This window comes from Ahaetulla prasina, chromosome 1 (genome assembly GCF_028640845.1).
Source record: "Ahaetulla prasina isolate Xishuangbanna chromosome 1, ASM2864084v1, whole genome shotgun sequence".
In the NCBI taxonomy this organism is placed as follows: domain Eukaryota; kingdom Metazoa; phylum Chordata; class Lepidosauria; order Squamata; family Colubridae; genus Ahaetulla; species Ahaetulla prasina.
Genome location: NC_080539.1, coordinates 275,853,506 through 275,876,182, shown reverse-complemented (window position 1 = coordinate 275,876,182; position 22,677 = coordinate 275,853,506). Strand labels below are relative to the sequence as shown.

The window sequence follows — 22,677 nt, the reverse complement described above, 5'->3', positions numbered from 1 at the left end:
GAGTTGTAGACCCACTTTAGACTCAAAGCTGGCTGGTGACCTTGGACTCATCACTTTCTCTTAGCCCCAGGAAGGAGACAATGCAAACTGCTTCTGAAAAACCTTGCTAAGAAAAGTGCAGGGACTTTAGATCCAAGTAATCTTCTAGAATCAGACATGATTGAACAAAAGGGAAAAAAGTCTTCATGGAGGACTGTGATACATTGGAACACTTTGGCTTTTGTGGGCTGATATGTCATAGAATGGAATTTGAATCCCATACTTAATTAAGCTGCCTTTAAAGTACAAAATTACAGTTCCTAGAGTTTTGGTTCCGCATAATAAGAAATGTAGAGACATCACCCTGCCAACAAAAGTGCATATAGTCAAGGCTATGGTTTTCCCAGTTGCAATGTATGGCTGTGAAAGTTGGACCCTAAGAAAGGCTGCATGCCAAAAAATTGAGGCCTTGAACTATGGTGCTGGAGAAAACTCCTGCGAGTCCCATGGACTGCAAGGTGATCAAACAAGTCAGTCCTAGAGGAGATCAACCCTGACTGCTCTTTAGAAGGCCAGATCCTGAAGATGAAACTCAAATATTTTGGCCATCTAATGAGAAGAAAGGACTCACTGGAGAAGAGCCTAATGCTGGGAACAATTGAGGGCAAAAGAAGAAGAGGACGACTGAGAATGAAGTGACTGGATGGAGTCACTGAAGCAGTCGCCGTGAGCTTAAATGGACTCCAGACGATGGTAGAGGACAGGAAGGCTTGGAGGAATGTTGTCCATGGGGACTTTGCAACTAACAAGAAGAAGAAGAGATGTAAGAATTAGTGAATTCAAAGAATTAGTCTTTGCTGTAAAAAAAGAAGTTATTTTGTCCCAAATAATTTAACTTTAAAATGGGAAATTAATCTTAAAGTATCTAAGAATATGGTCATGGTGGACAATTATATTTTTTTTCTGTGCATCCTATTTCTTGAGAGTGGGAAATTACTTCTCATTTATATAAATATATAAAAATAAATTATATAAATAGTTGCATTGGGGGTTTTTTTGTTTGCTTATTTTACATTTGCACACAGCTTACTTTGTGGGACAGGATGGCTCACCATTATGAAACATTATAAAGAGCCACCATAACATAAAATCTTAATAACACAATATTCAAATCATTAAAAAAAGCCACAATAAGCCTCCAATCACAGCCATGAGGGATTCTCTAACTGTCAACTTTGTGGCTCTTGATCTACCACTTGAAAGCCTGATGGTAGAGGATGGTCATTGCTTTCCTGGCTCTGCTGCTGCCTGGCTGTTAAGGGCAATTACACAGCTATACATTTCTTAGCTGAGACAGGCTGTAAAACCCTTCTGCCCTACATAAAGAGCAGAGAGGTACTAAGATGAGCAAAAGCAGCAAGAAATAGGAAGCTAATCAGGCTTGCTTTCAAACACCTTAGGCAGTCATATGCTGCAGCAGAAGCCACAGCAAGTTGAGAAACAAATCCAGCTAGATAGAGAATTTGGAAGTGTATTTAAACAACATGCCAACAAAAAGATGAAATTGGTAGGAAAGCAAGCAGCAGCCACAGCAAAAGTCCGGTTTTCAGCAATTTGCTCTATGTAAGAGAAGACTTTAATGCTCCTTTCTCAGCCTATTTCCAGCATAGAACCGAGAACCATCAGTTCTACTGTAGCAACTTCTCTGCTCTTCTGCCAGGAGCCATCTGGCACTAATGTACTGTGCAGACATCTAACCTGGTTCTCTGGTCTGCATCTTTCCTTGGGGTGCTAGGGTCTCACTTCTAAATCACAGTCTGGACAACTTGGTTTGGGTAAAGAGCAGGGATGATATTCAGCAGGTTCTGACAGGTTCTGGAGAACCAGTATTGGAAATTTTGAGTAGTTCAGATAATCGGCAAATACCATCTCTGGCTGGCCCCAGAACGGGGTGGGAATGGAGATTTTGCAATATCCTCTCCCAGGAGTGGGGAGGGAATGAGGATTTTGCAGTATCCTTCCCCTGCCACACCCACCAAGCCATGCCCATCAAATCCTGTTCCTGTCAAGAGTGGCGTTCCTCAAGGTAGCGTTCTTGGACCAACTCTCTTTATACTATACATAAATGATCTTTGTGACCATATCTCAAGTAACTGTGTTCTCTTTGCTGATGATGTCAAACTGTTTAACACCACCGACAATACATCTACCATTCAAAAAGACCTTGATCACGGGCTTTGGAGCCCCGAGAGGTGGCATGCTAAAAATAGGAGGCTTAGGGGCTTTTTAATTAGTTGTTTTAAGAAATTTTTTAAGGGGAGTTTTAATGGGGATTTTAAGGGTTGGGAGGGAGGGATTCGACGGTAGGGGAGAGAACCCTCGGGAGGGGTGGGAGGGTTAGGGCGGGTATTGGGAGTAGCCCGCTGGGTGGGGAGCCAGTCCTTGCGCGCGCTCGTGGCGGTTTAGTCATGGGTTCGGAGGTTATAGGGGGATTACGTTCCTTTTGGTGAGGTGGTTCCATTTGCACGGTAAGTGGAGGGGCAGATATGGCGGAAGGGGGACCGCATCGTTCTGGGGGCGCGCTCGATGTCTGCAGGCGATCGCGCGCCCCGATCCCCCTCCCTTCTCCCGTTCCCCGGATGGTCAAGACCCTCAGAGCCTGGGGCTTCGTCTGATGTTATGCAACGCACGGTCCGTGGCCAATAAGGCCCCCCTAATACATGATCTGATTCAGGGGTGCCGCGGATATTATAGGCGCACGGAGACCTGGTTGGGCACTGAAGGCGTGCCCTGGTCGAGATGTGCCCACCGGGTTTCCGTGCATTCCATCAGCCGAGGCCCCAGGGTAGGGGTGGGGGGGTGGCGGTTATTATTAAAGAGAGTCTAGAGCCGAGGGAGACCACTGTACCTCAGATTGCCGGGTGTGAATCCTCTTGTGAGGTGGGGTCATAGGTGTCAGATGGGCTTGCTGGTCACGCACCTGGCTCCTTGCTGCGTGACAGCCGCCCTGCCCGAGCTCCTGGAGGTGCTGGCTGGGGTGGCAGTTGAGACCCCAGACTTTTAGTCATGGGGACTTTAACTTGCCATCTTCCGCTCGTCATCGACGGCAGCTCGGGAGTTCATGGCTTCCATGACGGCCTTGGACCTGACCCAAGTAGTTGATGGCCCTACTCACATTGGGGTGGCACTCTGGACCTGATTTTTGACTCTGGTCAGTGGTTGAGAGATCTGGACTTAAAGGAAATAGACATTGAACCTTTGTCATGGTCAGATCACTCTCTTCTTCGCCTGGACTTTCTGACCGCCATTCACCACCGCAGGGAGACGGAGCCGATCGTTGGTTCCGTCCCAGGCGCCTGATGGACCCGGATGGGTTCGGACGGAGCTTGGGCCATTTCCTGAGGGTCTGGCTCACGGCTCGGTTGAGGAACTTGTTGCGGCCTGGGAACGGGCGCGGCGGGGCCTTAGACCGTGTCGTGCCTTTGCGGCCTCTGACCCGGCGCAGGTCTCAACCAGCTCCTTGGTTCTCCGAGGAGCTGAGAGGGATGAAGCGCCGGAGAAGACGCCTAGAGAGTTCCTGGAGGTCTAGCCGTTCAGAAGCTGATCGGACACTAGTGAAGTCCTATACTAGGACTTACCTAGTGGCATTGAGGGAAGCGAGGCGTAGCTACGCCTCCTCCCTCATTGCATCGGCAGATAACCGCCCAGCCGCCCTGTTTCGGGTGACCCGCTCCCTCCTACACCAGGGGGAGCGGGATGACCCGTTGCAGGGACGTGCTGAGGAGTTTAACGGTTATCTATACGATAAAATCGTTCAGCTTCGGGATGGTTTGGACCAAGATTGCGGTGATACGGGTGAGACGGCTGAGGGTGGTCTTGGTGACATTTTATGGGATGAGTTTGACCCTGTTGCTCCCGAGGACATGGACAGGTTGTTGGGGAGGCTGAATGCCACCACATGTTTACTGGACCCGTGCGCCTCCTGGTTGGTGCTGGCCACGCAGGAGGTGACCCGAGGCTGGCTCCAGGCGATTACGAGCGCTTCTTTGGTGGAGGGTGTCTTTCCGGCCGCCTTGAAAGAGGCGGTGGTGAGGCCCCTCCTCAAGAAGCCTTCCCTGGACCCGGCTGTTTTAGGTAATTATCGTCCGGTCTCCAACCTTCCCTTCGCGGCGGAGGGTGGTGGGGGTATGGTGGGATATCAGTTTCCCTTACACCTGGATGAAACTGTCTATCTAGACCCGTTCCAGTCCGGTTTCCGGCCCGGTTACAGCACGGAGACGGCTTTGGTCGCGTTGGTGGATGATCTCTGGAGGGCCAGGGATAGGGGTTGTTCCTCTGCCCTGGTCCTATTAGACCTCTCAGCGGCTTTCGATACCATCGACCATGGTATCCTGCTGCGCCGGTTGGAGGGATTGGGAGTGGGGGGCACCGTTTACCGGTGGTTCTCCTCCTATCTCTCCGACCGGTCGCAGTCGGTGTTGACAGGGGGGCAGAGGTCGGCCCCGAGGCCCCTCACTTGTGGGGTGCCGCAGGGATCGATCCTCTCGCCCCTTCTGTTCAACATCTACATGAAGCCGCTGGGTGAGATCATCAGTGGGTTCGGTGTGAGGTACCAGCTGTACGCGGATGACACCCAGCTGTACTTTTCCACACCGGACCACCCCAACGAAGCTATCGAAGTGCTGTCCCGGTGCCTGGAGGCCGTACGGGTCTGGATGGGGAGAAACAGGCTCAAGCTCAATCCCTCCAAGACAGAGTGGCTGTGGATGCCGGCATCCCGGTACAGTCAGCTTAATCCGCGGCTGACCATCGGTGGCGAGTCATTGGCCCCGATGGAGAGGGTGCGCAACTTAGGCGTCCTCCTGGATGAACGGCTGTCTCTAGAAGACCATTTGACGGCCGCCTCCAGGAGAGCGTTCTACCAGGTTCGCCTGGTGCGCCAGTTGCGCCCCTTTCTGGACCGGGAGGCCCTTTGCACGGTCACTCACGCCCTTGTGACGTCTCGCCTGGATTACTGCAACGCTCTCTACATGGGGCTTCCCTTGAAGGGCATCCGGAGGCTGCAGTTAGTTCAGAATGCGGCTGCGCGGGTGATAGAGGGAGCCCTCGTGGCTCCCGTGATAACACCCATCCTGCGAGGCTGCACTGGCTACCTGTGGCCTTCCGGGTGCGCTTCAAGGTTTTGGTGACCACCTTTAAAGCGCTCCATGGCATAGGGCCGGGTTATCTACGGGACCGCCTACTGCGACCAGATACCTCTCACCGACCGGTGCGCTCTCACAGAGAGGGACTCCTCAGGGTGCCGTCAGCTAGGCAGTGTCGTTTGGCGACGCCCAGGGGAAGGGCCTTCTCTGTGGGGGCTCCCACCCTCTGGAACGAACTCCCCCCAGGACTCCGTCAACTTCCTGACCTTCGAACCTTCCGTCGCGAGCTCAAGACACATTTATTCATCTGTGCAGGACTGGCTTAGATTTTTAAATTTAGAGGGGTTTTAAATTGATTTTAATATTTATATTTAATATTTATATTTCTATTTTTAATAATTCGGGCGCTAGAATAAGTTTTTTAAGGATTATTTTAATTTGTATATTGATATTGATGTTTTATATGCCTGTGAACCGCCCTGAGTCCTTTGGGAGATAGGGCGGTATATAAATTCGAATAATAAATAAATCATCTAACCGCTTGGTCTAAAATTTGGCAACTACAAATCGTAACCAGCAAATGCTCAGTCTTACATATTGGAAAAAAGAACCCAATCACTAAATATATGCTTGATGGACATTACCTTACAGATGACCCCCACCCTGTCAAAGACCTTGGAATTTTCATATCTAATGACCTAAGTGCCAAAGCCCACTGCAACTACATAGCAAAAAAGGCTCTAAGAGTTGTTAACCTAATCTTACGTAGCTTCTTTTCCAAAAACACCACTCTACTGACCAGAGCATATAAAAGTTTTGCTAGGCCAATTCTTGATTACAGCACGCCTGTCTGGAACCCATACCACATTTCTGACATCAATACAGTTGAGCGTGTCCAGAGGTATTGTACGAGAAGAGTTCTCCACTCCTCCGTAACCAACAAAATACCTTATCCCACCAGACTTGAAATCCTGGGCTTAGAAAACTTGGAACTCTGTCGCCTTCGACAGGACCTGGGTTTAGCTCATAGAATCATCTATTGTAATGTCCTTCCTGTTAAAGACTACTTCAGTTTCAACTGCAATAATACAAGAGCTACCAATAGATTTAAACTTAATGTCAACCGTTCCAATTTGGATTGCAGAAAACATGATTTCTGTAACAGAATTATCTGTGCTTGGAATGCATTACCCGACTCTGTGGTCTCTTCTCATAACCCCAAAAGCTTTAACCAAAATCTATCCACTGTTGACCTCACCCCATTCCTAAGAGGACTTTAAGGAGCGTGTCTAAGAGCACAAACGTGCCTACAGTTCCTGTCCTATTGTTTTTTTCCCTATATATATATATATGCCTATACTTCCTTGTTTCTCCTCATATATATGTTTATATATTATATAATCTTTTGTGTGATGTTTGTGTATATTGTTATGACAAAATTAAATAAATAAATTAAATAAATAAATAAAACCAGTAGTAAAAGAATTTGAATTCCACCACTGGTAAAGAGGTCTTGGAGGTAGAAAATTGGTCCATGGTTATCAAGGCTTCTGCATCTTAAAATATCTGGGGGCGCTGCCTTATATTTTTTACAAAAATGATTATATTGTTAATTTAAATAAATCCCACAATAACCTTGATGCAGATGTTGCGCATTTTATATAGAAACTCTTTATTTTTCATGAATGGAGGTGAATATACGTGTCCTAGGATAATGCTGCATGATCTAATCTGGGTCGGTCACCAGGACCATAAATTTTGTCTTCCAAGCTTTCAGACTCATGCTGGAGCCCATCTTTAGGGAACTTCTCTTGAGCTTAGGCGGGTGACCGACCCAGACGAGATACTGCACTCTTTATTTTTTTCAATTCCTGTCCTTAGATTTATCCCTCGCCCCCCAAAGATGTTCTTCTGAATAATAATGTATATGCGTATTTGTTCATGTTTTCTTTGTTTTAATAACTACTATAAGAAGTAGTTACCTTTAATTTTTTTTAAAAAAAGGTTGTTACTTTCTTTTGCTAAAACTAATCTTAGTTGGACATAGTTTGCTTGTGGTTATGGAAGGATTCTAGGCTGATCCCTCTTTTAACTCCACCCCAGGTTCTGCTATCTCTTCTCGTTTATTGCTTTTTAACAGGGTTGTTGTTTTTTTGCTGAACATTGACTAGAGCAGGGGTCTGCAAACTTGGTTCTTTTAAGACTTGTGGACTTCAACTCCCAGAGTTCCTCAGCCAGCAAAGCAAAGCTGGCTGAGGAACTCTGGGAGTTGAAGTCCACAAGTCTTAAAAGAGCCAAGTTTGCAGACCCCTGGCCTAGAGCCACTGCTTATGTAGCATATTAATTTGTATAAAGAAACCTGCTCAATTTTTGGAACAACATGTTTTTGTACTAAAACGGTACCCAAACAGATCAACTATTCACATTAGGCTTCAGCCTATCCATCTATCTACCTACATCCCACCTTTATTATTTTTAAAAATAACTCAAGGCGGCGAACATATCTAACACATCCTCTTCCTCCTATTTTGCCCACAACAACAACCCTGTGAGGTGGAATAGGCTAATAGAGACTGACCCAGAGTCAACCAGCTGGCTTTCATGACTAAAGCAGGACTTGAACTCATAGCTTCCCACTTTTTAGCTTGGTGCCTTTACCACTAGACCAGATTAGCTTATTGAGACTTAACGAATAAGGCTTTGAGGCACAAGTTGAGAGAGACAGCTCTTTTTAAATTGACTTCATTACGGATAATAGAAAAGGTGTAATTCGAGTAAAAAACTAGCAACTGTAAACCATAAGATTCAGACCATATATATAGTCCAAAGGTTCAGAGTCTGTATTTTTTTCCAATCTGTGCATGTTAAAGCCCTGAAGCTAGTCATTTCTTCATGGGAGGCGTAGTTGACATCTGTGTCTTGGTATCATAACAGACTTAGTTCCAGGGCCTCTATTCTGAGTTTAGGGCAACTCATCATATCAACTTGCTGCAGGACAATTCAATGTTGTATTAATCGTTTCATTCAGTAACTTTTCTAATTGGTGACCACGTTTTCATTGAAATCATTGTAATGCTTTTATTTTGGGATTGACTTTCTTTATTTTATATTATGGGTCATGGCTCCATTAAAATTAATTTAACTTTTGTATTTGTTGAATTGTCCTGCAGCGAGTTGTCCCACAATGAGTTAGTTGGCTGTGGCGAGTTCACAATTTGGCTCTATTCCCAACTTTGCCTGTTCCATCCCTAGCATTTGGCATTTCTGATAGTGCCAAGCTGTTTTATGTTACCTGATGATTTTTCACTCAAGTATATTGTTAACATTTGCATTATCTCCCACTTTTATTCTGAATGGGGCACCTTGCCCTTCCAGTCAAAAGATGCTATCCCATATTTTTCACTCCATTAATAAAATTCTTTTTGGTAGGAAGCTAAAACAGAATAAATGATGGGAAAACAGAAGAAGGTAGTTACAAATGGAAGAAGGCAACTGATGTTTCCTTCCCATACAGTTTCATGAATGATATAGGATAGTTGGACAGCCTTAAGCAATGCAAGTTAGTCTTCCCTGATCTATGAACCCTACAGATAGTTATAGAAAGTTTAGTGCTCAGAATTCTCCAAGCAGACTGTCTGGGAAAACTGGATTAAAATTCTCATAATCAAATCCATACGGCCAATTATAAGGAGAGCTGCAACTTAGAACTTACCAGGATCTGAAAGGTGGCTGTGTACTGTACATTTCTCTTATTTGATCTGTGTATAATCTGGTTTCCATAACATTTTGGCACTATCTTTGTTATCTCCCATTCATTTCAGTTTTTGTAGCTTGAGCATAAGTGGGTTTTTTTTTTAGTTATAATTAACCTAGATCTGTTAAATTTGTGAAGTCAACAATGGCTATTGAGTGTGAGGCTGGTTAGTGTTCATACATAGAAAGCTATTCTGTCAGACTCAAGGCAGTGCAAAATTTTAATTAAAACCAACCTATTTTTCACCTTAGTTTTCCTGGGAGCAACGATGAAACATTTGGCTATTGACCCACTTTTGACTGTGTTGATAATATGCAAAAAGAATTTAATATGCATGTCAGGGGCAAAAATCAGAATCTACTTACTTAAAGCCCATAGTCATAGAAAAAGATGAATTAAATTATTGTATATTAATTATTTTGTCCAGTCTAATTTGGAATAGTCTAAATATCTAAATATAAAATACTTAACAGAGTACTCCAGTGCATATCTATTGTGTTCAGTGAGATATATCAGAGCAGGGGTCTCCAACCGTGGCAACTTTAAGCCTGGAGGACTTCAACTCCCAGAATTGGCTGCGGAATTCTGGGAGCTGAAGTCCTCCAGGCTTAAAGTTGCCAAGGTTGGAGACCCCTGTATCAGAGCAGAGTGCCTGAAGTTATAGTTTTCTAGCCAAAGTAAGTTCCACTGAACTCAGTATGGTGTTTTTGAGCAGGTATAAATATGATTTCACCAAGAGATAGGGTGGAAATTTCATTCAAAGACCACCACAGAATGCTTATGGGTTTATCTATTTATTTTCAAAGGTACATTTGTTTTGCTTGTTGCAAGATGAGAGGAGGTGAAGGCATATACTATGCTGTCAGCTATTAATCCTATCTGGTGATCAATCCATTCCTTCATAGAACAGTTGAAATAAAGAAGCTGTGTGAATAGAAAAGTTAGGTCATGAATAAGTAATATTGAGAATTCCCATTGCCCCAGTTCATGGCAACCTATCAATTTTTTATATTCTAGTGAGGATTAAAGGCTTCTTCTGTGCGTTTTCATGCAAAAGGTGATAGATTTCAGATTGCCCGTTCTCTTTCCAATGGGTTGTCATCACAGGATAACCTCATTTTGTGTCTTCTGACATTTGTATATTTCAGACTTTGTAAGGATAAAAGTCTCTCCATACAGAAATCACTGCAGAGTTTGCACGTGGTGTCTTTTTTTTTTTCTTAAAAGATACTTAACATTTCTGTAGCATATTCATTAATGTTTGGAATGAAGCAGGATAAAAAAAAAATCAAGTGAGGAGAAATGTCCAGCATATGCGGCTCTTTTCTATCAACAAGCAGTTTTCTTCTAAATATAAGCTCAATAATATTTGACCTACTTGCAATCTTTTTTCAACTGTATCCGTGTTAAACAGGAGGGAGGGAAGGAAGGAAGGAAGGAAGGAAGGAAGGAAGGAAGGAAGGAAGGAAGGAAGGAAGGAAGGAAGGAAGGAAGGAAGGAAGGAAGGAAGGAAGGAATCTTCATTCTGAGCTGAGCTGTATTAGATGTCTATTTGTTTGTTTTAATATGTCACTGAGTGGGTCACATACCACACAGTATCATAATGTTCCCATTCTGTAACCTAAATTTGGAATCGATTTAAATGCTGCAAATGAGACAGGTTATGCAGAACATACGTTGCTTGTTGTGAGTTGTTTCTTTAGTTTCCCCAGGTCTCTGTTAAAGTGATAATTAATCGTACTCATTCTTTGAGATAAAGATTGTAAGAAAGAGGAGATCAAATGCTTGCCAGGAAATAGAAGACACAAGGAAAAGCTGTTCATAAAACTGCAGCTTCAGCACTTGGCTCTGAGAACTGTTACGTGTTGCTCATCAAGTTGTTATGCCAAGTACTGCTTCACAGTTTTCCTGGGTATAACGAATTACTTTCTAAATATCAACTGTTCCACGTGGCAATCCCGAAATACACTTCACTTGGCTGTATTTCTCTACCAACCCCACCATTTACGGGAGTGCAATTTCTTGCAAGGGCTGTTTTCTTTACGCCATGCTCTGACCTGAGCCTCTGATTCAATGATACTTACCTGAAAAACTCAATTGTACTTACAATTGCAATGAAGTAGGTGTGAAAATTGTCTTTCTTGTTGTTTAATTCTATCTAGAGTGGTTATGTTTAGAATATATATAGAGAGAGAGAATACTTTCTTCCCATTATTTTGAAGAGTGGAGGTGTGCTATATAAACATTTACTTTTCATCTGTATAGAAGATTATGGTTCACTAGTCTGATTGAGAACAGATGTTTACTGCAATCCTGTATAAAGACACCACATAGTAAAAGTAGTAATCGCCTCCAGGGTCCTATGAATACAGACAATCCTCTATTTAACAACCGCTCATTTAGTGACTGTTCAAATTTGTAACAACACTGAAAAGAGTGACTTAGGACCATTTTTCACACTTACAATCATTGCAGCATCCCCATGGACATGTGATCAAAATTTGGAAGCTTGGCAACTGGCATGTATTTATCGCAATGCCCTGGGATCGTGTGATCACCTTTTGTGACCCTTCGGCATGCAGAGTCAATGTGGAAGCCAGATGCACTTAAGAACCATGTTACTAACTTAACTACTGCAGTGATTCCTTTAGCAACTGTGGTCAAAAAGGTTGTAAAATGGGCCACAGCTCACTTAACAACCATCTTGTTTACCAACAGAAATTTTGCACTCGGTTATGGTCATAAAGTCGAGGACTACATGTCAGGTTTGATCCTTGACTGGCTATGACCTTGTGGCTTTCTGTGGTTTGTAATTGCATTCTTCCAGGATGTTTCTAATTTATTTCCATGCATGAAACAAATCATCCTTCCACAATCAAGTTTGTCTTGGTAAAACCCTGGCAAATATCAAGGACCTTTCCAGCTAACTTACACCATAATGGAATTGGGCTGTAGTACCAGTAAGAGTGGTCTCCATCTCTGTACTGCAGAGTTCCCCAACCTTTCTGGCTTTGCGGACTAGTTTTGCGGGGGTGAGAGGGGATGGTTCTGCACAAGCAGTGGGCAAGCATACGTGGGCATGCTTGCCCACTGCTCCCACAAGTGGAGGTACATATGCACTTGCCCCACTGCTTCTGCAGCCCAGTTCCAAATAGCAGCCCCGGGGGTTGGGGACCCCTGCTGTACCACACAGGATAATCAGAGCTTGCTACCAATAAGTGGAATGGATTAATATATGTGCATTAGATACTTTTTCAGGTTTTTTTAAGCAAGCCAACATTCACAGTTCACAGATCACTCTAAATTAAGCTAGGGAAGTAGCTTTCATGATTATTTAACCCAGCAGGAAGAATCAAATGAGGATGATGGAGCAACATATACCAACAGAATAAGCCAGAATTCTGATGTGAGAAGAGTACGCACAAGAATTCTAAAATTCTATGTCTGACAAGTGCCCACCTAAATGAAAAGCATATCATATCCTTAAGAATCTGATTTTAGAGCTTGGTAGCTTACACGGATTATGCAATAAATAGGAAAGTTGAGACAATGCACTGAATTCTTTTTTGGACATATGACGAAGATGAGCAGCAAATACTGGACATGGCAAGCAGAAAATTTCCTTTGTTGGTATAACAAAAAAGCATAAAGCCAGAGTTACTCCAGTATTGTTTGACAATCCATGTGTGAGAAGTGGGGAAAAGCCCATCTCTCGTGCCAGAGAGAAGTAGAAATTATAAAGAACATTTGGGATGCCTTAGATGAAATGGTTCCCTTAGACGAAATGGTTTATGATTATTTTGTCTTCATCATAGTCCCCTTTGCACTGTCCCTCTGCCTTCCTTGTCTCAACTCCATAATAATTCTGTCCTAATCCCCTGGAGACCCATAGGATTAACCATATCCATTTTTAAAATATGAAAGCAACGCTGTCTTAGGTAATTAAATAAAAGTCGTTAAAAGTTAACATCTTCTCATCCGAAGTAGCACAAACTATCCCATACAGTGATAGTCCCCAACCTTTCCAGCTTTGTGGACCAGCAGGGGGCAGGGAAGAAAGAGGGATTGGTTCCATGGTCTGATACCAGCCCACAGCCTGGAGGTTGGGGACCCCTTGCCATAGAGCTTTTGAAATACTGTTGCTGATGGCGCTTCTCCGGTGTGCCTTTAGTTGAAGGTCATTGCAATGTATATCATCTCAAGCTAAGATGCCAGATATCTAGGGAAGTCTAGACTGGGAAGTCTAGACTAGGACAAAAAATTGTTGCACTTCATATTTGCTTCCTTTTATTTTGCTTTTTGAAGTGTTTCAGATGTCTAAAGTGTATTGCTCTTCTCCCCCTCCCCCCCCCCCCCGCTTTCCTGTTGTCTCTTTTTTATTGACTCTTTCAACGGTGTCTCTTTTTTCTCGTTCGCATTATTCCTCCGGGAGAGAGAAAGAGAACAATGAGCGTATATTACCAAAATACTGTTTCTGAATCTGTGGGAAGCTTTTAAGCTATTGCTTTCCATCTGCAGAGAAAATACATGTGCTGTACATTCAGCTTTTGAGGAGGAGGGGGTCCCTAGACCTTAACCAGAAAAGAGTTCCGAATGTCAGATTTCAAATAAGTTTTTTAGATAAAGAATTAAGTTGGCAGAAATATGTTTTCTTTCTGCCCTGGCTGTGTGTCAAAACACCCTTGAAAGCTCCTCAAATATACTGAAAAGAAGGCAGTCTATTGAGAGTAAGGTCATTGGTTTGAGGCAGCCATGTATGAGCCAATTCTATGAACCCTGATGCATCGCTATAGAAATCTGGGAAGCAAGTAATTGTGAACAGCAGGCAATGTCCCATATTGAATGACATTCATAGCTACAAAGGTTGCACATTTGGAGATGGTGATGCTTCCATTTTATCTTAGGGTGCTGTGAGAATGTAAAAGGGTCCACGCAATACCTAACTGAAAAGACATCATCACTTCCCATCATTTTCAGCCTATTTCTCATCCTGAAGAGACATGTAAGAATGCTGTTAAAAGCACAGCTGCTTTAGAATAGAATAGAATAGAATTTTTTATTGGCCAAGTGTGATTGGACACACAAGGAATTTGTCTTGGTGCATACGCTCTCAGTGTACATAAAAGAAAAGATACGTTCATCAAGGTACAACATTTACAACACAATTGATGGTCAATATATCAATATAAATCATAAGGATTGCCAGCAACAAAGTTACAGTCATACAGTCATAAGTGGAAAGAGATTGGTGATGGGAACTATGAGAAGATTAATAGTAGTAGTGCAGATTCAGTAAATAGTTTGGCAGTGTTGATAGAATTATTTGTTTAGCAGAGTGATGGCCTTCAGGTAAAAACTGTTCTTGTGTCTAGTTGTTCTGTTGTGCAGCGCTCTATAGCGTCGTTTTGAGGGTAGGAGTTGAAACAATTTATGTCCTGGATGTGAGGGATCTGTAAATATTTTCACGGCCCTCTTCTTGATTCGTGCAGTATACAGGTCCTCAATGGAAGGCAGGTTGGTAGCAATTATTTTTTCTGCAGTTCTAATTATCCTCTGAAGTCTGTGTTTTTCTTGTTGGGTTGCAGAACCGAACCAGACAGTTATAGAGGTGCAATTATTATAGGTGCAGTTATTTAGTCCACATAGACATGGATCCAGGTTTATCTAAACTTGTATAATTGCATAAAGCCATGGCATCAGTGCAGGTGATTTCCTGAAGATCTTTTTTTAAAAATCTAACAAGTGCATTGTTTTCCCTATCCGCACTATACCATGTTATCCCCACACTAATCCTTTAGCCCCATGCTTCTCAACCTTAGGAACTTTAAGATTGTAGACTTCAGTTCACAGAATTGCCTAGTCAGCATGCTGGTTGGGGAATTCTGGGAGTTGAAGTTCACACATCTTAAACTCCCTAAGGTTGAGCAATACTGCTCCAGCTACTTTTGCCTTGATACAAGGAAAAGAAGTTAAAAAAAAGGAAGTCAAAATTTCTAAAAACATATATGTATAAACTCCGAATGTGTTGTGACCAAGGCCCAAGTAGTGATTACCAAACACAATTCAGTTCTGATCAAACTTATTTTATTAAAACAGCTGAGAATAAATCGATTAGTCCAAAACAAATTCTTCATAAACAGTCCTGCGGCCTTATCACCAAGCTTTGACAACCTGCCAAAGGCTTTTCTTGACAAAACCCCCACAAAGTTCAAGAAACGCTGAGAAGAAGCAATGGAATCAACATTGCTTTTCCACAAAGAACCCAACTGCTCGTTGCTGCTCTTTTAAGCCTTATGAGAGTGGCCAATCATCCTCTGGTCTTACTCCCGAGTCGTCCTTTTTGCTTCAGCTGCTCTTGCCTTCTGGCAGCTCTTCTCATGCGTGCACTAGGAACAGGCTCCTCCTGTTCCTCTGCCTCTCTGCTGTCCACCTCTGAAGGCTCTGGAGTCCATGCATTGCTCCCAGATGGCCCTGGCCCTATCTCTGCCTCCGACGCAGAGCTCTCATCCTGGCCTTCCCCTGACTCCAGGACTGGCCCATCATCCTCCCTAGCCTCCTCACTGTCCGACTCTGCTGCCAGGTCTGCAGGCTGCTGGCGGACCAAAACAGAATGCAGTTTCAAGGTAGCAACCCAGTTTTGTAGTAAAGATCACTGGATATGATAATGCCCATTTTAAAGACACATTAAGTTACTGTACAGGACACAGTACAGATAATTTTATCTATATAATTAGTGTGAAGGTCCAATTCAGATTAGAACTTCCATGCAAAATGGCTGGAGGAAGCTTAAAGCTTCCTTTCATCCAATTAGCTTTAGAATCTCACCTTCTTTCCCAATTGCAACCAAAAACGAAAGGAAAATGTTTGTTGTTGTTGTTGTTTAAAAAAGAAGATACTCTCCACAGTGGAGGTTCGGGGTTATTTTTCCGCCCTCCTTTTTATTTTTATTTGAATGCAGGGATGTAGACATTTCTGAAACAAAACAAAGAAAGAAAGAAAGGAGACATCACACCTTTCTAATCAGTGTTCAGAAACAGCCTATCTCTATTTATTACTCATGTAACCATAGGCAAAAATAAAGGTTTTCTGATTCTGGCTTATATCAATAAACCATCCTTTAGCATGTTCAGATGTCTACAGTAGTCCTCGTCTTACGTCTGGTCATTTAGCAATGGACCCAAATAGAGCTACCAATGACCTGGATTTGAAGTTCTGATGATCTGGTTCCCCTGCAGTCACATGATCTCATTGTTGGACACTTGGCCCGCATTTATGTGGCTACGATTTATCACATTTTTTGCTGGAAAATGTCTGGCAATAAATGCCCATTGTAGAAAATTGGGTTAATTACAAACTGCAGTATTCCCATAATGACTGCTACAAAATAGGTCATAAAATGGCTATGGTCAGTGATGACCCACTTAATTACTGGCATGACCTATGACCATAATTTCAGGCTCAGTTGTAGTCATAAATCAAGGAACTAGCTGTAATGGCATGCTAAGGTTTATTGCATCTTAGCTGTTTTAAAGCAATAGTTGTTTTAAATTTCCTGGTAACTATGAGGACCAAAGGAGAAAAACCCAAGTAGGGCAGGCTCATTTACTAAACTGTGTGATGATTTTAAGTAGCTATTGTATCAATGTTATTATTCAATTTGGACTTCTGTAGAGTAACGAACATAAAGGAGATACACGCCACCTCAAAAATGTGCTTTATGCAAAAGCAGCGATGAGCTCCACTTTATGAAAAATCAAGGACCGATACCCCAGAGTTTTGATGCATGCAATCAAAATTTCATTGAAGTAAAGTACTGCAACCCAATAAAACTCTTTTAATACCTCTATAAAGCATTCGCATCTTTAACTGAAACTAGATTACTTCCAACAATTCACTCTTTGTATCTCTTCCATTCTGGTAGCTGTTGAGACCTCTGACTGTATTTAAATAACTTTGTGAAGGGGCGGAACACCTCTCCAGCTTGTATTTCATTGATTTTCTTAGTGCAATCATGACTTAACTCCCTATGTTACATTTTTACAGGAGTTGGGATGGATAAATAAACATTGTAAGATATACAAAGTTCAAGGCAAGCAGCAGTTCCTCACGAACCTTGGCTGATCTCAAAAAAATCTAAGCAAAGTTGGACCCAACTTTTATTTGGATCCCCAGAAAGCTCAGGCTGTAAGCTGGACTGGGATGTTCTACAAGCACCTCAGATGCAAAGTTCTTTCTGTTCTTTTGAGCTCAACTCAAGAGTGCCTGCTGAAATATTTTACCCAGATTGAACTGCTAAGGGACTGCATGGCATATTTCACATGACTGACAAAAGTATCTAAAAGTATCTTGCCTGCAGAAGTTATAAATGCTCCAACACTGGAAATTTTTAAGAAAATGTTGGATAGCCATTTGTCTGAAATGGTGTAGGGTTTCCTGCCTGGGCAGGGGATTGGACTAGAAGACCTCCAAGGTCCCTTCCAACTCTGATATTATTATTATTATTATTATTATTATTATTATTATTATTATTATTATTATTATTATTATTATTATTACTATTATTATTAATGCACATAGTTGCATAGAGGTTTTGTTGCTTGGTATTTTGGCTTGAATGTTTCTATGCAAAGCATTTCTTTCCTGTTAACAATGTTAGCACTTTCCTAATTTGATTAATGTGGACAACTTTTTATAACCTCCTGAAAGACAAACACTGGTCTGATTAAAAGAACAAGCTTGTCAGTCCCCGTTTCTGCAAAATTCTATATTTAGACATCAAATAAGTGATGTTGTTTAATGTTCTTGCATATGTACAGAGAAAACCAACAAAAATCCATTTATTTCATAACTAATCACCTTTTTCTAAGTCAATCTTCTGAGCTGCAAATAAGCTGAACAGCAAAATCTCCCGTCAGTTGAACATACTGAGATATGAACAATTCTTTCCTCTTATGCGCAGTCTTTCTTTCAGCAAGTGAATAAACAAAGCTGAATGTCTTCCTTTAATTAGAGTGTCCCATTTTATCAAAAACCTTTGAGTACTAATTTCAGAACAGGTCAGGATATTAAACCAAGTTGAAGCCACTTTTAATATGCTAATTTGGTTATAGTTTCCTGATTTGGATGGAATACAAAGAGGGTATTAGATACTGTAGATCCTGTTATGAAAATTTGCATGCAAAGGGATGTGTGAACATTTGAAAGTTTTGTATGCGGATGTTTGGGTTCATAAAGACTCCTGTATGGCTGCAAGCCAATATTTTTTCATTGTTACTGCAATTAATTCTCTTTTCTCCGGTTTTGGTGGCAACAATCACATCAGTGATTTTACATTAAGGTACAGGTAAAGGTTCCCCTCGCACATACATGCTAGTCGTTCCCAACTCTAGGGGGCAGTGCTCATCTCCATTTCAAAGCCGAAGAGCCAGCACTGTCAGAAGACGTCTCTGTGGTCATGTGGCCAGCATGACTCAATGCTAAAGGCACACGGAACGCTGTTACCTTCCCACCAAAGGTGGACCCTATTTTTCTACTTGCATTTTTACGTGCTTTCGAAACTGCTAGGTTGGCAGAAGCTGGGACAAGTAACGGGAGCTCACCCCGTTACACGGCAGCACTAGGGATTTGAACCGCTGAGCTGCCGACCTTTCGATCGACAAGCTCAACGTCCTAGCCCCTGAGCCACCGCGTCCGTTAAATATACTTCAGCAGAAATCTTTAATGGGCAAAATAACCTTTAATGAGGCATTTAGAAGAAAAAAGACTTGGGAAGTTTTTCTTGGGCTTGCTATGCACAAAAAAAATTTAGTCCTGGTCTATAGTAGGCTTTAGGAGAACAACTTTTCTTTGAACATTAACACGTATTACTTTATCTTCTTTCCAGATATCACAGTAAGTTTGCTGTCCTTGGTGGTCACCGCGTGTGGACTTGCTTTGTTTGGGGTATCTCTGTTTGTGTCCTGGAAGCTTTGTTGGGTTCCATGGCGAGAGCGTGGCCTGTTTGGCAACAAAGACAAGCAGGAATCCTTGAACTACACAGACACAGAGACCAATGACCAAGACTATAGTGAGGAATTCCTGGGACAGCCGACTACCTACCCTGACTCTTCCATGAAAATTAGCCACACTTCTCCAGACATTCCATTGGACGCTAAGGCAGGGACCAAGGAGAACTGCATGCACAATGTTCGGATGCATCGACAAATCACAGAGCCAACACCTTCTGCTCGGTCAGTATTCTGATATTTGTGTAAGGATAATGAAGGAGGAGAGAAAAAGGTCAATTCTTACCCTTCTATATCCTTAATGCCAAGGAGAAATATATGTGGGTAGGGTAGCATTCCCTTCTCTGTTATCTTACATTTCTTTTATTTGATGGGAAGCAACAAAGCAGAGGAGGAGGATGTTAAGGTACAGATTAGAAAATGCCTTGCTTTATCAACATTTAGAAGCTGAGTCTATAATTGGAGATGAAGAAAAGAAATAGAAATCTGAGCAAAAAGAAATTAAGTATGGAGGTGATAAACAAATTCTGCTTTTCCTTGGGCTTGAGCAAGATCCTATTTCTAAAAAAATAAGAAATCTAGCAAATAGAAAACCAGTTGTAAAAGACAGAGAAAGAAGGAAGAAAAAAAATGTAGCTTTTATTAGATTAGTCAAAGACAAAGTTGGAAAACTAGAAACAAATGTGTTTTTATAAAAAGAAAAATATTTTTCCATACAGAATTGGGCATTGGGCATTGAAAAGATCTAATGAAACTTGCCCATAAACGGTTTGGTTTGTTTTATATATAGGATTAAAATTTAACCAAAAAATGTTATCAACATTGACTCCTGAATCTCTTCTATAGGGTCAGTGGCATCCACGTTAATTTGCTGCTTTCATTTTTAATCTAAACAAGATTATAATATTGCAGCCCATAGAGAAAAGAGTGGTACTTATACCACAATGCTCTTGGCATCCACTTGACTTAACCTGTACATGCCTAGTCTATTGGTGTTAAGATTCTTTGTCATTTTAAAAATCCATTCATGGGGAATCACAGGGTATTCTAACTGGGGAGTTCTGAATAATGATTGATCAGACAAATTTTGTCTGAAATATTTCATTTTTGGGAAAAAAATAAGTTTTTTTATTGAATCTCTAGTTAGAAAAGAATAAAATAAGCTTCTAGTTCAGGGTCTCCTTTTTTTCTCCCTATGTACTGTTGCTGCATTTGGTGTTATAGACACAACCATCTTTTTTTTTAAAGAAGAATATGAATTGAAAATTAGATTCGTAGAAATAAAAGGGCAGAAAGGTTAGATAAAAACAAGCAAAATTCTTCTAATTTTTCAGATGGGATTGAAAACTATTACCAAAATCAATCTGCAATCATTTTTTCCCCAAAAGTATGTGCAATATGACCAGATGTGTAGCATAACAATAGCATTTTAGGCTCATATACCACCCGATTGTATTTTACAGTGCTCTCTTGGCAGTTTATAATGAAAGCATTATTTGCATATTGCCCCCAACAATCTGGGTCCTCATTTTACTGACCTCAGAGGAATGGAAGGCTGAGTCAACCTTGAACACCATCAGGATCAAACTCCAGGCTGTGGGTAGAGTTTGCCTGCAATACTGTGCCACCAGGGCTCATGTTTATGGGACTGTACAAAATGCCTCCAAAATGGGCAGAGCAAATTAAATAGGCAAATTAAGTAAATATTTTGGATTAATGACTTACCCTTCCACAAGATTGCTAATGAACTATATCATGCCTTTTATAAAATTAGTTAAGCCTGCATCTGTATACATTCATGTAAACCAGGCCTATCATCCTGGCGGCCTGCAGGCTGGATACAGGCCCTGCAGGCCACGCCCACACCAGCTCCTCAAAGGCAAAAAACATTGTAATACGTCATGATATGGCCCATAATGCGAGCGGGTTTGACACCCCTGATGTAAACCATCTGTTATGTATGAACTACACTCTTGCATACACATGTAGAAATGCACATACACATTCATACAGAAGACAAGAAGGCTCTAGGCCAGTGGCTTAAATAGGGTTTTAAATATGGATTTTATTGGGGTTTATTTTTTATATTTTGTATGGTATTTTAAATTTAGGCTATTTTGAATAAGTTTTTTAAAATGTGTTTTATTGTAATATATTGTATTATTTTATTTGCCTGTTCACCGCCCTGAGTCCTTCGGGAGAAGGGCGGTATAAAAATTAAATTATTATTATTATTATTATTATTATTATTATTATTAGTGATGGCGAAGGTCGCACAGAAATATCATGCATGGGCTCGTAGGCGCTATGCTCCAGAAAAGCCAATCTTCTAGGTTTTAGTGTGCATGCGCGCCTGATGATCAGCTGGCCAGTGCGCATGCACAGGCTGTTTTTTGGCACTGTCGTGCACATGAAGGGATCTCACTCTGGAAAAGCCAAACTTCCAGGTTCTGGTGTGCATGCACACCCGACAATCAGCTAGCCAGTTCTCATGCGCACAGTGGTTTTCGGCACTGCCACATGCACAAAAGACAGCTGATCGTCGTGTGTGCATGCATGCCAGAAATCCGGAAAACAAACAGGCAAGGCCAGGCATGCTGGGCAGCAGGACTTTGCGTGCCACGCATGCCATAGGTTTGCCATCACGGCTCTAGGCTTATCAACCATAAACCTATGCTGGCACATTCTGTTAATGCAGAGTAAGTTTCGGTCTGCTCAATAGTTTTTAATCCCATCAGGTGGCATCTGCAAGAGAAATGGATGGTTTGGACCAAGATTGCGGTGATACGGGTGAGACAGCTGAGGGTGGTCTTGGCGACATTTTATGGGATGAGTTTGACCCTGTCGCTCCCGAGGACATGGACAGGTTGTTGGGGAGGCTGAATGCCACCACGTGTTTACTGGACCCGTGCCCCTCCTGGCTGGTGCTGGCCACTCAGGAGGTGACACGAGGCTGGCTCCAGGCGATTACGAGCGCTTCCTTGGTGGAGGGTGTCTTTCCGGCCGCCTTGAAAGAGGCGGTGGTGAGGCCCCTCCTCAAGAAGCCTTCCCTGGACCCGGCTGTTTTAGGTAATTATCGTCCGGTCTCCAACCCGCCCGGCGAAGGTTGTAGAGAGTATGGTGGCATATCAGTTTCCCTTGCACCTGGATGAAACTGTCTATCTAGACCCGTTCCAGTCCGGTTTCCGGCCCGGTTACAGCACGGAGACGGCGTTGGTCGCGTTGGTGGATGATCTCTGGAGGGCCAGGGATAGGGGTTGTTCCTCTGCCCTGGTCCTATTAGACCTCTCAGCGGCTTTTGATACCATCGACCATGGTATCCTGCTGCGCCGGTTGGAGGGATTGGGAGTGGGAGGCACCGTTTATCGGTGGTTCTCCTCCTATCTCTCCGACCGGTCGCAGTTGGTGTTGACAGGGGGGCAGAGGCCGCCCCCGAGGCGCCTCACTTGTGGGGTGCCGCAGGGGTCGATTCTCTCGCCCCTTCTGTTCAACATCTACATGAAGCCGCTGGGTGAGATCATCAGTGGGTTCGGTGTGAGGTACCAGCTGTATGCGGATGACACCCAGATGTACTTTTCCACACCGGACCACCCCAACGGTTATCAAGTGCTGTCCCGGTGTCTGGAGGCCGACGGGTCTGGATGGGGAGAAACAGGCTCAAGCTCAATCCTCCAAGACAGAGTGGCTGTGGATGCCGCATCCCGCACAGTCAGCTAAATCCGCGGCTGACCATCGGTGGCGAGTCATTGGCCCCGATGGAGGGTGCGCAACTTAGGCGCCCTCCTGGATGAACGGC

At 42.8% G+C, this 22,677-nt stretch overlaps 1 protein-coding gene across 3 annotated transcripts in view; it reads left to right on the top strand.

Annotated features, from left to right (window-relative positions):
- The window catches only part of SYT9 (synaptotagmin 9), a 119,925-nt gene that overhangs the window by 38,355 nt on the left and 58,893 nt on the right, over positions 1-22,677 (top strand). For all 3 annotated transcript variants that reach the window (XR_009152405.1, XM_058160503.1, XM_058160493.1), the window contains exon 2: positions 18,761-19,106. Coding sequence is in view for 2 of the 3 variants with exons in the window: in XM_058160503.1 (XP_058016486.1) it covers positions 18,761-19,106 (346 nt within the window). In the remaining variant the exon portion in view is untranslated. The remainder of the gene's footprint in view (positions 1-18,760; positions 19,107-22,677) is intronic.